This window comes from Amblyraja radiata, chromosome 16 (assembly GCF_010909765.2).
Source record: "Amblyraja radiata isolate CabotCenter1 chromosome 16, sAmbRad1.1.pri, whole genome shotgun sequence".
NCBI lineage: Eukaryota > Metazoa > Chordata > Chondrichthyes > Rajiformes > Rajidae > Amblyraja > Amblyraja radiata.
The window spans coordinates 7,798,030-7,812,282 of NC_045971.1; the positions used below are offsets into that span (position 1 = coordinate 7,798,030).

The following is a 14,253-nucleotide window of genomic DNA, read 5'->3' on the forward strand; positions in this document are numbered from 1 at the left end:
CACGTTGTATGACAAAGACTGTATGATTCCTATGGGATAGGTTTGTGGAAGTTCTCCCAGTGTTCTGGGCAATCTCCATCCCTCAACAAACATCACGAGCAGAGATGATTTGGTCCTTATCACATTCCCGATTATTAGCGTTTATTGTGCATGTATCATCTGCTGCATCCTGTGTGGAAAGATTGGACAGACTGGGCTTGTATCCATAGTTTAAAGGAGTGAGAGTGAACGAGAATGAGTTGTATGAGATTCTGCTGGATGCATGTGGACTGGACGTCCACTCTAGTGGTCAACTCCACAACCAGCGGTCACTATTTTAGAATAAAGATTTAGTGATACATCATGGAAACAGGCCCTTCCATCCATGGAGTCCAGGCCGACCCATATACTAGTTCAGGCCTACACACTAGGGACACTTTTACAGCAGCAGATTAACCGACAAGCCTGCTCATCTTTAGAATGGGGGAGGAAGCAGGAGCACCCGGAGAAAACCCACTTAGTCACAGGAAGAACGTGCAAACTCCACACGGCCAGGATTGAACCCAGTGTCTCTGGTGCTGTCAGGTAGCAACTCTACCGCCGTTTAAGACACAAAGTTGAGAATTTGTTTTTCTGGAACTGCCGATGCTGGTTTATACTGAAGATAGACACAAGATGCTGGGAGTAACTCAACGGGTCAGGCAGCATCTCTGGAGAAAAGGGATCTATCTGAAAGTTTCCGATCTGAAATGTCACCTATTCCTTTTCACCAGAGACGCTGTCTGACCCGCTGAGTTACTTCAGCATTTTGTGTCCATCTAAGAACGTGAATTTAGTTTTGTTGATAACAACAGGGAAACAGGCCCTTTGGCCCACCTAGTCCATGCCGACCAGCGATCACGCCATTCACTAACACTATCCTACACGATAGGGACATTTACAGTTTTTACCAAAGCCAAATTAACCTACAAACGTGTACGTCTTTGGAATGTGGGAGGAAACCGGAGCACCTGGGGAAAACCACGCGGTCACAGGGAGAGTGTACAAACTCCGTACAGACAGCAAGCACAGTCAGGATGGAACCCGGGTCTCTGGCGCTGTAAGGCAGCAACTCTACCGCTGCGCCACCGTGCCGTCCCAAACTAGAACACAAGATAGGTTTTCTGCTTGAATAAAGGGGAGGCTGATTTGTAATTGTCTCTCACTTGTAACAGTTTCCTGATGACGGCCTACTATGGATTCTTACAACTTCTTCGAAGAAGATATCAGTATTCTGGAGCAGGAGGGACTCCACGATGAGGAGCTCTGGGTGGAGACGCCCAACACTGACCTTACAGGAGAGGAACACTCCGCGTCCCACTTTGCACTGATCACCGCCTACAACGATATCAAGCAGAGGTTGATCGGGATGGAACGGGACAACTCCACTTTGAAGAGGAAGCTCCGACAGTACGATCTCAAGGTAAATCTCGGCAGCAGATATTGTGATTTTTAAAAAATATATTTTTTTTGTTCGTTGCTGTGAAGCCACACAGATGAGGATGTTTGGTTTTTGCAAAAGTGGGTGGTTTTGCAGATAGTGAAGATGGCTGTGAAAAATTGCAACAGGACCTTGATCGATTGGCCAGGTGGGCTGAGGAATGGCTGATGGAATTTAATACAGAGAAATGTGAGGTGTTGCAATTTGAAGGTGTTGCAGTTCTAATCTAAAGTAGGTATGAATGGTAGAGCTCCGGGTAGTGTTGTGGAGCAGAGGGGTCTAGGTGTGCAGGTGCATGGTTCCTTGAAGGTGGATTCGCAGGTAGTTCAGGTAGTCAAAAAGGCACATTGGCCTTCATCAGCCAGAGTATTGAGTATAGACGTTGGGAAGTTACGTTGCAGTTGTATAAGGCGTTGCTGAGGCCGCATTTAGAATACTGTTTTCAGATATGGGCACCATGTTATAGGAAATATATAGTCAAGCTAGAAATGGTAGAGAGAAGATTTACTTGGATGTTGCCAGGACTAGAAGGTCTGAGCTATAAGGAGAGGTTGAGTAGGCTGGGACTCTATTCCTTGCAGTGCTGGAGGATGAGGGGTGATCTTATAACAGTGTATAAGTTCATGAGATGAATGCAGCGGGTAGATGCACAGCGTCTCTTGCCCAGAGTAGATGAATCAAGGACTAGAGGACATACAATAGGTTTAAGGTGAAGGGGAAAAGATTTAATAGGAATCTGAGGGGTAACATTTTCACACAAAGGCTGGTGGGTGTATGGAACGAGCTGCCAGAGGAGATAGTTGAGGCTGGGACTATCCCAACTTTTAAGAAGCAGTTAGACAGGTACAAGTATAGGACAGGTTTAGAGGGATATGGCCGAAGGGCCTGTTTCCACGCTGTATCACTCTATGACTCTAAGCCGTGAAGTGTCCTATCTTAGTTGAATATTCCTCTGTGTATTAAAACATGAGCTGCCCATGTGCTTTTACTGCTGGCAGCATGATTGGTGACAAACCTAAATGCAAGGTTTACAGAGAATGATAAGTTATCTAGGGCGGCGCAGTGGTGGAGTCGCTGCCGTACAGCGTCAGAATGATGGGTCTGAAGAAAGGTCTCGACCTGAAACGTCACCCATTCCTTCTCTCCAGAGATGCTGCCTGTCCCGCTGAGATACTCCAGCTATTTGTGTCTATCTTCCGATCACATATGCCATACATAGGTACAATTAGTTCAAACTCAAGTACAATCGATAGAGCAAAGGGGAAGACACAGAGTGCAGAATATAGTTCTCAGCATTGTAGTGCATCAGTTCCCTAGACAAAATGTGGGGAAGTCAATCAGTTTGATGAAGGGCACTGATCTGAAACGTTACCTGTTCATGTTCTCCAGCCTTTATGTATAACCTGCCAGGTACCTAGTCCAGCTATTTGCGTCTTAAATGACATAGAACGGGTTTGATTGAGTTTAGAGATACAATGCAGAAACAGGCCCTTCGGTCCACTGAGTCTGCACCGACTAGCGATCACCCCATACACTAACGCTATCCTACACAACAGGGGAAACTTACAATTTTACCAAAGTCAATTAACCTACAAACCTGTACGTCTTTGGAATGTGGGAGGAAACCGGAGCACCCGGAGAAAACCCACGCGGTCATGGGGAGAACGTACAAACTCCGCACAGACAGCACATTGTCAAGATCGAACCTGGCTCTCCCCCTGTGAGGCACCAATTTTACCACTGTGCCGCCATGAGAAGAATAATTGAGAAGAAGGCTCTCGATCCAAAATGTCACCCATTCCTTCTATCCAGAGACACTGCCTGTCTCGATGAGTTGCTCCAGCATCTTGTGCCTATCGTTGCTGCCCCTGGTCGTGATGAGTTGATTTGATTGAGTTGGAAGTTTGGGCAAAGTCAGTAATATACCAGCAAAATTAATGGACTGAATCACCACTCATATTTAGTTACATTGCTGTCCTCCACATGGAGCACACGCATGTATGTATATATTTATACAATGGAATATGGACACACTGATCTGTTCTGTATTCATGCCTTCTATATTCTGTTGTGCTGAAGCAAAGCAAGAATTTAATTGTCCTATCTGGGACACATGAATAAACTCTCTTGAAGCTTGAATCTTTAATCCCCGTGACCTGCATGAGTTTTCTCCAAGATCTTCGGTTTCCTCCCACACGCCAAAGACGCACAGGTTTGTAGGTTAATTGGCTTGGTGTGGGTGCAGGACAGTGTTAATGTGCGGTGATCGCTGGTAAGCGCGGACCCGGTGGGCCAAAGGGCCTGTTTCCGCGCTGTACCTCTACACTAAAGTTAACTAAAAAGCAAGAGGTTCCTTTGTTAAAGTTGAAGCTACAATTGAATCTCTGGGCCAGCAGGGGAGCTGGTGCTCAAACCTAAATATAGCACGGTGTATGTGAACGGGATACGGTGTGATCTGTGTGAAAGTGGGTCAGTTTGTGAGCTCCTCGATTACCTGAGACATGAGGGTTACCCAGCAAACGCGGGCAATCAGCCAGTCAAATCTTTCTCTCCTGAAGGGGAGTTTTAGCGCGAGGGAATTAGCAAATAGGTGTTTGGGTAAGCAGTAACCGAACTGCACAAGCTAAAATGTTTTTAATTCACAAATATATTCAAAGCCAGAACAGACAAAGGGCTCAGGTATTCATGGCTCCAGTCTGAGCAGCTTTTTCGATTGTAGCATTAACATTCTTATTGTCTGATTTCAAACTGTGTCTTATCAATGAATAATGAAATCTTCACCAGTCCTCCTCTGATATCTCTATTCTAAAATTCTCACTGGCATTGAAAATGGCTTTGAAAGCTGAGAGTTGAGTTTGGTTTGGTCTATTATGCTCACCTGTACTGAGGTACAGTGAAAAGCGTTTTTGTTCCGTGCTGTCCAGTCAATGAAAAGACTATACGTGATTAGAGTCAAGCCTCCAACAGTGTACAGATATAGGATAAAGCAAATAACGTTTAGTGAAAGGTAAAGTCTGATTAAAGATCGCATGAAGGCCACCAATGAGGTAGATAGTAGCTCAGGACTAGTCTCAAGTTGTAGATAGGATGGTTCAGTTACCTGATCATCTTCTTAAGGGGCTGTCCCACTTGGGTGACCTAATTGGCGAGTTTTGAAGAGTTTAAAAAAATGACACGTTGAAGACCTCCTTCGACTATGTTGAAGACTAGCTTCGACTAACTACGACTAACTTCGGGAAAATTGGATACCGAATGGTGGAGAGCGAAGACGACCTCCTTCGATCTCCCTTCGACCTCCCTTCGACTATGATGAAGACTATCTATGACTGCCGACCAACTACGACCTATTACGACTAAACCTACGAGTAAAAATATAATCGATTTTTTTCCATGGCAACCTTATTTTACTCGGGGGCATTTTTTAACATATTGAAAAAAACGCCGCGACTTAGCCAATGCCTCGAGCACGCGGAGACCACTCTCGAGCATGAAGGAGAGTTACGAAGACCTCCTGTGACCTGGTGTCGACCATGCTGCGAGTATGAGTCGAGGGCAAACTCGCCAGAATTTGCGGATTAGGTCGCCCAAATGGGACAGGCCAGGCCCTTATCGAGTCCACACACAAGATTAGTTGTTGTTCAGCCAGAGCTGAACACACTTCTCGGCATCTGCACACAATGGTGTCTGTCTTGTCGCTTCTTGTGCTTCTTGTGCGTGCTGGTGGAAAGACTGGTGGAAACAGGGCCGCGACGTGAACGCTCTTTCCTTGACCCCAGTTACGTGATATTTGCTGGGGAAAAAACTATCTGTGAATCTGGAGGCATGCATTTTCAAAGTAGGGTAAACAGTGAAACACATTTCCCTTTGCTGAAGCTAGACAAAAATGCTGGAGAAACTCAGCGGGTGAGGCAGCATCTATGGAGCGAAGGAATAGGTGACGTTTTGGGTTGAGACCCTTCTTCAGACTGATACCTCCCTTCCCTGAGATCTATAAACACAAGGCAAAGCTTTAAGCTGAGAGTTAGGAGATTGATAGGGCATTTGGAGAATAATTTTTTTCACCCACTGGGTAGCTGAAATTTGAAATGCATTGCCCGAGGGGGTGGGGCAGGCAGCGACTTCATAACATCTGATTGGTATTCAGATGTGCACTTGGAAAGCAGTGGCATAAAGGCTGCAATCTAAGTGTGTTTAGTTTAGATATGTTCTTCAAGACTAGTCAAGGGTGTTTCATTATCTCACGCACTGGGACCAGAAAAATGAAATTCCTACGCGCTGCAGTTTTATAGGCATATTAATGCAACAATAGAACAAATGAATATACACAGAGTGCTGGAGTAACTCAGCAGGTTGGGCAGCATCTCTGGAGAATATGGACAGCTGATGTTTTGGGTTGGGACTTGTAACGTCATGTATTCATGTTCTCCAGAGATGCTGCCTAACACGCTAGCACTTTACTTATTTTTCTTTTGTAAACCTGTATCGGCAGTTCTTTATTTCTGCAAATAAATATACAATAAACTATAATAAAAAATTATACTCATAAAAGTTACCCAGTATAACTTAAAAGTTAAAAGTTATACTAGCTATTTTTTGTAAGTATAATGGCATAATATGTTATACTAAGTAGCCAGACTATAATAGTACAGGCCCAAGTAGTTTGAGTTTTTTTAATTTGTCACATGTATCGAGGTACAGTGTCGAGTATTGAGTGCAAAGTTGTACAAACTCTATAGTGGTGAAGTAGGGTTGTGGTTAGGGATGTACAGGGTGATTCAAGAATCTGATCACTGATGGGAAGAAGCTGGAGGTTAGGGTTCTCGGGCTCCTGAACCTACTTCTCAATGGTTACAGCCAGATGACGCCATGGTCAGGGTGGCGTGGATCTGCCTTCTTGAGACGGCGATTCCCGTGGAGTTAAGCTGGGATAGACATGTTGGGCCGAAGGGCCTGTTTCCGCAATGTATGACAAAGACATTCAGTGTCTCTTCAAACAGTGCAATGGAAACACACGAGAGGCCGAGACGTGTCCCTGGTTGGAGATCTTATCCAAGAAAGATTCCCGTCCATCATCTTAACCCTCCTTTGGTGCTCGAGTGTCAGTTGGCATATGATGAAAGAACGGATCGACTGGGCTTATATTCATTAGAATTTCGAAGGATGAGAGGGGATCTTATAGAAACATATAAAATTCTTAAGGGATTGGACAGGCCAGATGCAGGAAAAATGTTCACAATGTTACATAGAAACATAGAAAATAGGTGCAGGAGTAGGCCATTCGGCCCTTCGAGCCTGCACCGCCATTCAATATGATCATGGCTGATCATCCAACTCGGTATCCTGTACCTGCCTTCTCTCCATACCCCCTGATCCCTTTAGCCACATGGGCCACATCTAACTCCCTCTTAAATATAGCCAATGAACTAGCCTCAACTACCTTATGTGGCAGAGAATTCCAGAGACTCACCACTCTCTGTGTGAAAAATGTTTTTCTCATCTCGGTATTAAAAGACTTCCCCCTTATCCTTAAACTGTGATCCCTTGTTCTGGACTTCCCCAACATCGGGAAGATTCTTCCTGCATCTAGCCCGTCCAACCCCTTAAGAATTTTGTAAGTTTCTATAAGATCCCCCCTCGATCTTCTAAATTCTAGGGGGAGTCCAGAACCAGGGGTCATAGTTTAAGAAAAAGGGGTAGGCCATTTAGGACTGAGATGAGGAAAAACCTTTTCATCCAGAGTTATGAATCTATGGAATTCTCTGCCACAGAAGGCAGTGGAGGCCAATTCACTGGATGTTTTCAAGAAAGAATTAGATATTGCTCTTTGGGCTAACGGAATCGAGGTATATGGCACGAAAGCAGGAACGGGGTACTGATTTTGGATGCTCAGCTATGATCATATTGAATGGCGGTACTGGCTCGAAGGGCCGAATGGCCTACTGCTGCACCTGTTTTCTATGTTTCTATGTTTCCATGAGATGCTTGTTCTGAAATCTTGTAAAGTGTGGCTGCAACCTGCAGCTTCCTTATTGCACTCAGAATTGTCACTAACTAAGCTGTGATTGCTGGAGAGAAATAAAGTTGGTGGGTGGATGGTGTGGGGAGAATTCTCCCGCTCGGATGTCAGTGGATGCTCAATGAACCAACCTGAGGTGTTTGAACCAGACGGCTGACAATTGTAGCGATCAAAATGTTATTTGGTTTAGATTGTAATTGCCACGTGTGCTGTGGTTGTGAAAAACTGTTTGCTTGGTGCTACCCAGTCAGCGAAAATACAATACATGATTACAATCAAGCCTTCCACAGTGTACAGATACAGGCTAAAGGGAATAACATTTTGTGCAAGGTAAAGTCATATTAAAGTTAGTTTGAAGGCCTTCACTGAGGTTGAATATAGGCCAAGACTGCTCAAATAGGTGATAGGATGGTTCAGTTGCCTGATAACAGCTGGGAAGAAACTGTCCCTGAATCTGTACGCATTTTCAAACTTTTGTACCTCTTGCCTGATGGGAGAGGTGAAAAAGCTACTTTTCTTAACAACTAAACAGGTTCGCTTCTTAATAAACAGACACCACACAAACTGTTTGGTAGACCAGTTCAAAACTTTACTTAACATCGGCCGATGGAAGGGAGCGAGAATTCCAGTCAAGTGACCAATACAGACACTTGACCGTCCTCCGTCCACTTCTCTGAACAACAGAATTACATTGCCTTAAATAGGGTTTTTTGTCCCCTTAGCACATTCCACAGACATTAGTCATGGTCAGAGGTACAGGAAAAGGTTTCCACAGAATGCATCACATCAAAGGCATTTTGTTTACATGGTACAAGATAACATTGGCCATTTGGTTTACGACATTTTATCTTTCTACTTCCCTGGTTCCTCTCTCGTCACTTCGTCCTTCATAAACATTGGCCATTTGGTTTATGCCATTTTATCTTCACAGAGATCACCCTAGCTCTTTCGCTGCTTCCTCTCTGTCATTTGGTCCCTCATAAACATTGGCCATTTGGTTTACGGCATCTTACTTCACAGATATGACTAGCTGTTTCTCTCTTCCTTTCTCGCCTCCTCCCCCATAACATTGGCCATTTGGTTTACGGCATCTTACTTCAAAGATGTGACTAGCTGTTTCTTTCTCTGTCACTTCCTCACTTGGGAGACAATGTTATGGTATTTATTATCCCACACACTGCAACCTGAGGCAAGCCTAATTTGACACTAAATATAAGCTGTAAGCTAGCCCAGAAGCCAATTTAATATCTTCTTATATTTTAACTAAAATTCGGCTTCATCATTCCATCCTTTTATCAAATTTTTGATAACAACTACAGTTCCTTGCTGAGTACATACGAAAGACCATAAGCATCTCATCAGACAAATTAATAGTACACTAGTAACACAATCAATTCATAGTGGACAATCGTTCCACAAGTCCCTCCAAACATTTTAAATGGCCACCAACCTCCCCCGGACGTGACACTAAGATACTACCATAGGACAGGAAAAGGATTATAAAAATTGCTCAGCCTTTATTCGGCTTCGCTTGGAACTCCCCTTGTGCTGGTGTAACTGGTTCATGCTTCTTTTGTGTGGCACTGCAATTGCAACATAACAATGCCCTGTCACAAATATACTGTTTCCTAAAAATACACCAGTGCCTTGGTTGTGGCAAAAACAGGTAGATTTAACTGGCCTTTGCAGACCTCTTACTGTCTGTAGTCAGGGTATCTTTGCTGCGCTTGTCATGTTTGACTCCAATCTTGTTTAAAAGGAGGTGTGTACCATCCTTTAAATGTGGGTTAGTCCACAAGCTTGCCATTCTGAAGAAAGTTCAGTCCATGTGGGCTGGGCCACCCCAGAATAAAGGGAGCATCAATAGCCCATCGTCCTTGTTTCCACAAACTGTTCACAGTCAATCAAATGTAACCAGCGACGATGATCTTCAATCTTTACAGCAGTTCATGTTGTTAGCAACACCTGGTTGTTCTTTTCAACACAATCTCAATTTCTTCTTGTCCCAGCACCATCATCGTATAGCTTTTATGGCCTTGGTCACTGGTTTCCAGCAAAAACTCCTCCAACCTGGGAATGTAGATCTGGCAAGACATGGGTTAATTGCCGTCCATACATAATTAGTTAATTGCCCAGGGCCTGTAGGTGGCTTCCCCCCACTCTCCAGGGGGTGGACACAGCAGCTTTTCCTGCATCAATAAAAAGTTGTAAATCTTGTTCACCAGCTGAGTTTCTCCAGCACTTTTGTCTACCTTTGATCCTCCAGCATCTCCAGTTCCTTCTTAACACTTCCCTGTGAATTTATTCTTTAATCCGATTATATCCGAAGAGGCTCACTCCACCTGAATATTCAATTCACCAAATATGTTCTCTTCCCCAATCTAGTTTATCTTCTCACCTTTTATCCATCATTGTGAGTTCCCTCAAACCCCCTTTTGTAAGCCATAAGACAATTTTTCATCTACCTTCATTTCCCTCACACAGCACATGCTTCAACATCTTTTTGTTTGCTTGAAAACAGTAATCTTGCTTCATTTGCATTTTAAAAGACAACCTCTGTTATCATATCAAAACAATCTTTCCCAAAAGAACTCACTCAGAATCAGTAATCAATAATACATTTTCTTTTTCTCTGTAATTTTGACATTTCCAATCTCATTTAACACTTTAATCGGGATGAGTCTATTTTTTTAAAACTTGGTTCAAAAGCTTTATAATCAACCAACATTTTATCATTCGAGTATAGCTCCGCCCCCCATTCATGCCTGTTTCTTAACGGAGCACACCATAAACTGTCCATTTGCATTTTCAAGGACAATTTCTTAAAGCGACACACAACTTTGCTCATTGCTTCGAATTTCACACATTCCACATACAAAAAACATTGCTTTACAATCAGTACATATACAAAAACATTGTTTTATCAGCAGTATATAATTTCATCTTCAAAGACGTCTCTTTGTAATTTACTTTCCCTTTTTCTGACAAGACTTCTGTTTACCAAAATCCTGGTTACCTAACCCTAATTGGACATTGATCCAGATCATGATTAGTCAGACTCCCCTTGACTTTTCAGTCTCCCTAACTCTTTCCTCATTTCTCCATCAAATTTTCCTTCATCCCCAATTTTTTTTATAACATAGTTGCCTGTCAGAAAAAGGATTTACCTCCGGGGTAATTTTGTTTTGCAATCCCCATTAACTCTTTCCGCCATCCCAGATGCCTGTGGGTGGTGTACACAGTGAAATTGCAGTTGAATATTAAAATGTGCAAATTTTTCCTTATTAATAGTGGTTAAAATGAGGACCATTGTCCGAGTTTATGGCAGTAGGTAGGCCAAACCTGGGATTAACAACAATGTTACTGTAGTTTCAGCAGTATTATTTGTGGTTGGTAGAGCTTCACTCCACCTGCTAAATAAATCTAAAATCACTAACCAATATTTATAACACTGGGCCCTTGGCATTTCAATAAAATCAATCTGTATGCATTCAAACGATCGTGATGGCATTGGCGTCACCCCTGAGGGTATTTTAAATGGTTTGCCTGGATTACTTTGTTGGCAAATTTTTACATTAGATGCCTGCTTCAGTGCCTCTTATCAAATTTTCGGGTGCCACCACGTTTCCTTTGTTATCCTATCATTCCCTCCTTACCAGCATGGGTAAGACGAGTAAAAATGTATCGAATACACCAACTTGTCCAAGCGGGGTGTGCTGAATCAATGGCACAGCCCTCTTGTTTCCATAGTTATTTTTATATATTAGAGGCGTCCCTCTGTAATGTACATACCTCCCTCATGTTTGGCAGGACCGTTCTATTTGCTAGCATCTGTTTAGCTGCTGTCACTACGCATTTGGATGTACAGGCTGCACTGTTTGGATACACTATCGGCAAATCATTGCCTTTTGCTATAGGGTCCCCAGCACCAGTGTGTGAAGTACATTTAATAATGACCGGCTGTTCTGGTAGCATCAATGCTTTAAACAAATTACGCACAGAAAGGCATTCCCCTGCTCCCAATCCTGGGGAGCTTTGTAAGGTCAGAACTTCAAGGTATAGGGATGTTACTGACGGAACTGTCACAGGTAAAGATGCCATTGCTACTGGTAGGGCATAGGGAGGTGGACATCTCCCAAAATTATCTAACTCCTCATCTTCATTACCAAATAGGGTCGTCGTGCCAGACATGAAGTCTCCTCCAGAGGATTTACCAGTACTGGGTTTATTTTTTACTAACCATCACCTGTTTCTCACCTCCTGTCTGTCTTTTAATTATTTTCTCTTGTTCCTCTGCCCACTGGCATTCTAGTTGCAATACGTTCCATCCTTTCCGAGTGCTATCCTTGTTTCTTAACTCTATCCCCTTCTTACATACAGCATCCATCCAACTTCAAACTCTATACTCTCCTCATGCTTCTTCACTGCGTCTGCGTCCCATGTTTTAATTCCTTTCTTCCATTTCTTTCCTGCCTTCCTTTCCCATATAAATGTCTCTACATTCCATGTTCCCCCTACTGGCCAGGCTTCATCCCCTAACCGTTTGGTCAACTTGTAACTTAACATTCTAAATTTCTTATTATACTTAGGATTCAAATAACACATATGTTGGACTGTTATCCAGAGCATTCCCCATAGATAGATAGAAAGAGAGAGAAAACAGACTTCTTAATTCCGAATCGTTCCAAATATATCAACCAGGCCGACCCGCTAAATGAGACCCCAGTTTCTCAATTTGGCTGACTTTTTAATTCTGAATTGTTCCAAATATATCAACCAGGCCGACCCGCTACTCGAGACCCCAGTTTCTCAATTTGGCAGACGTTGTAAACATAATATACAACGCCACTTATTTCTCAATCCGACAACTCTTCGGATGTCTCAATAAGCCAGACGCCTCAACCCCCATTCAACCCGACAAATCACGGATGTCTCAACGAGGCCGATGAGCCCTTAATAGAGATAGAGAAAAAGAGAAAACAAAGAGAGATAGACAGAGAGAGAGAAAGAGAAAGAGAAACCGCTCAAGTCCTTCTTAAAAATATACACAAGCCCTTCTTAAAAATACATGCACAATTCTGTCTTAAAAATACATACACAATCCCTTCTTAAAAAAAACATATAAAGCCCAACTGCTCTTACCTTTGTCTGTATCTAAGAACCTCGGCAGGGAACCAATTCAATGTCTGATGAAGGATCACAGACGTTCCCGGGAGTTTCTAGGGAGTCGATCTTACAAAGGGGCCGATAGAGCTCAGTTATCTCCCTTCCAATCCCGGCAACCACTGCAACCTCTTGCACAGTCAGCTGTTGATGTGGTCCCAGCGAGGCCTGCATAACTACGCCAATGAAAAAGCTACTTTTCTTAACAACTAAACAGGTTCGCTTCTTAATAAACAGACACCACACAAACTGTTTGGTAGACCAGTTCAAAACTTTACTTAACATCGGCCGATGGAAGGGAGCGAGAATTCCAGTCAAGTGACCAATACAGACACTTGACCGTCCTCCGTCCACTTCTCTGAACAACAGAATTACATTGCCTTAAATAGGGTTTTTTGTCCCCTTAGCACATTCCACAGACATTAGTCATGGTCAGAGGTACAGGAAAAGGTTTCCACAGAATGCATCACATCAAAGGCATTTTGTTTACATGGTACAAGATAACATTGGCCATTTGGTTTACGACATTTTATCTTTCTACTTCCCTGGTTCCTCTCTCGTCACTTCGTCCTTCATAAACATTGGCCATTTGGTTTATGCCATTTTATCTTCACAGAGATCACCCTAGCTCTTTCGCTGCTTCCTCTCTGTCATTTGGTCCCTCATAAACATTGGCCATTTGGTTTACGGCATCTTACTTCACAGATATGACTAGCTGTTTCTCTCTTCCTTTCTCGCCTCCTCCCCCATAACATTGGCCATTTGGTTTACGGCATCTTACTTCAAAGATGTGACTAGCTGTTTCTTTCTCTGTCACTTCCTCACTTGGGAGACAATGTTATGGTATTTATTATCCCACACACTGCAACCTGAGGCAAGCCTAATTTGACACTAAATATAAGCTGTAAGCTAGCCCAGAAGCCAATTTAATATCTTCTTATATTTTAACTAAAATTCGGCTTCATCAGAGGGGAGAAAAGGGAGTGACTTGGGTGGGACTGGTCCTTGATCAACTGAAGAGAGACACAAAAAGCTGGAGCAACTCTGCGGCACAGACAGCATCTCTGGAGAGAAGGAATGGGTGACGTTTTGGGTCGAGCCCCTTCTTCAGACTTGATTATGCTGGCGGCCTTGCCAAGGCAGTGTGAAGTGTAGATGGAGTCAAGGGAAGAGGGGTCGGTTTGCGTGATGGTCTGGGCAGCTTCCCACAGCTCTCTGCATTGTGATTAACGGGTCGGGTTCAAGGAGCTGAATTGTCTTTGATCTCTGGCGTTCAATCTCTCCTCTTCACTTCCCAGTTTTCCTTCTCCAACGAATGTGCAGATGATCGGAAATCACCTCAAGGCCTGCTCGATGTCACCTTGCTTCGCAACGAGAACAGGCGTCTGAGGGAACAGCTGGAGCATCTCCGGAATCAGGTTCGAGTTGCGTTTAAAGTCCGTGGCCTCTCCCTCCGAACCTTCCAACCTTTCAGGGCGCTCTTTTAGAAAGGAGGTGAGGAGGAGCTTCTTTAGTCAGAGGGTAGTTAATCTGTGGAACTCATTGCCACAGAGGGCTGTGCAGGCCAAGTCAGTGGGTATTTTTAAGGCAGTGATGGACAAATTCTTGATCAGAA

At 43.5% G+C, this 14,253-nt stretch overlaps 1 protein-coding gene across 4 annotated transcripts in view; it reads left to right on the plus strand.

Moving 5' to 3' along the window:
- The window catches only part of tbkbp1 (TBK1 binding protein 1), a 109,076-nt gene that overhangs the window by 13,763 nt on the left and 81,060 nt on the right, over positions 1-14,253 (plus strand). For 2 of the 4 annotated variants that reach the window (XM_033035022.1, XM_033035020.1), the window contains exons 2-3: positions 1,191-1,441; positions 13,937-14,056. In XM_033035022.1, the coding sequence (XP_032890913.1) occupies positions 1,214-1,441; positions 13,937-14,056 (348 nt within the window). In that variant the 5' untranslated portion in view covers positions 1,191-1,213. The remainder of the gene's footprint in view (positions 1-1,190; positions 1,442-13,936; positions 14,057-14,253) is intronic. The other 2 variants (XM_033035023.1, XM_033035021.1) reach the window with 1 other exon arrangement.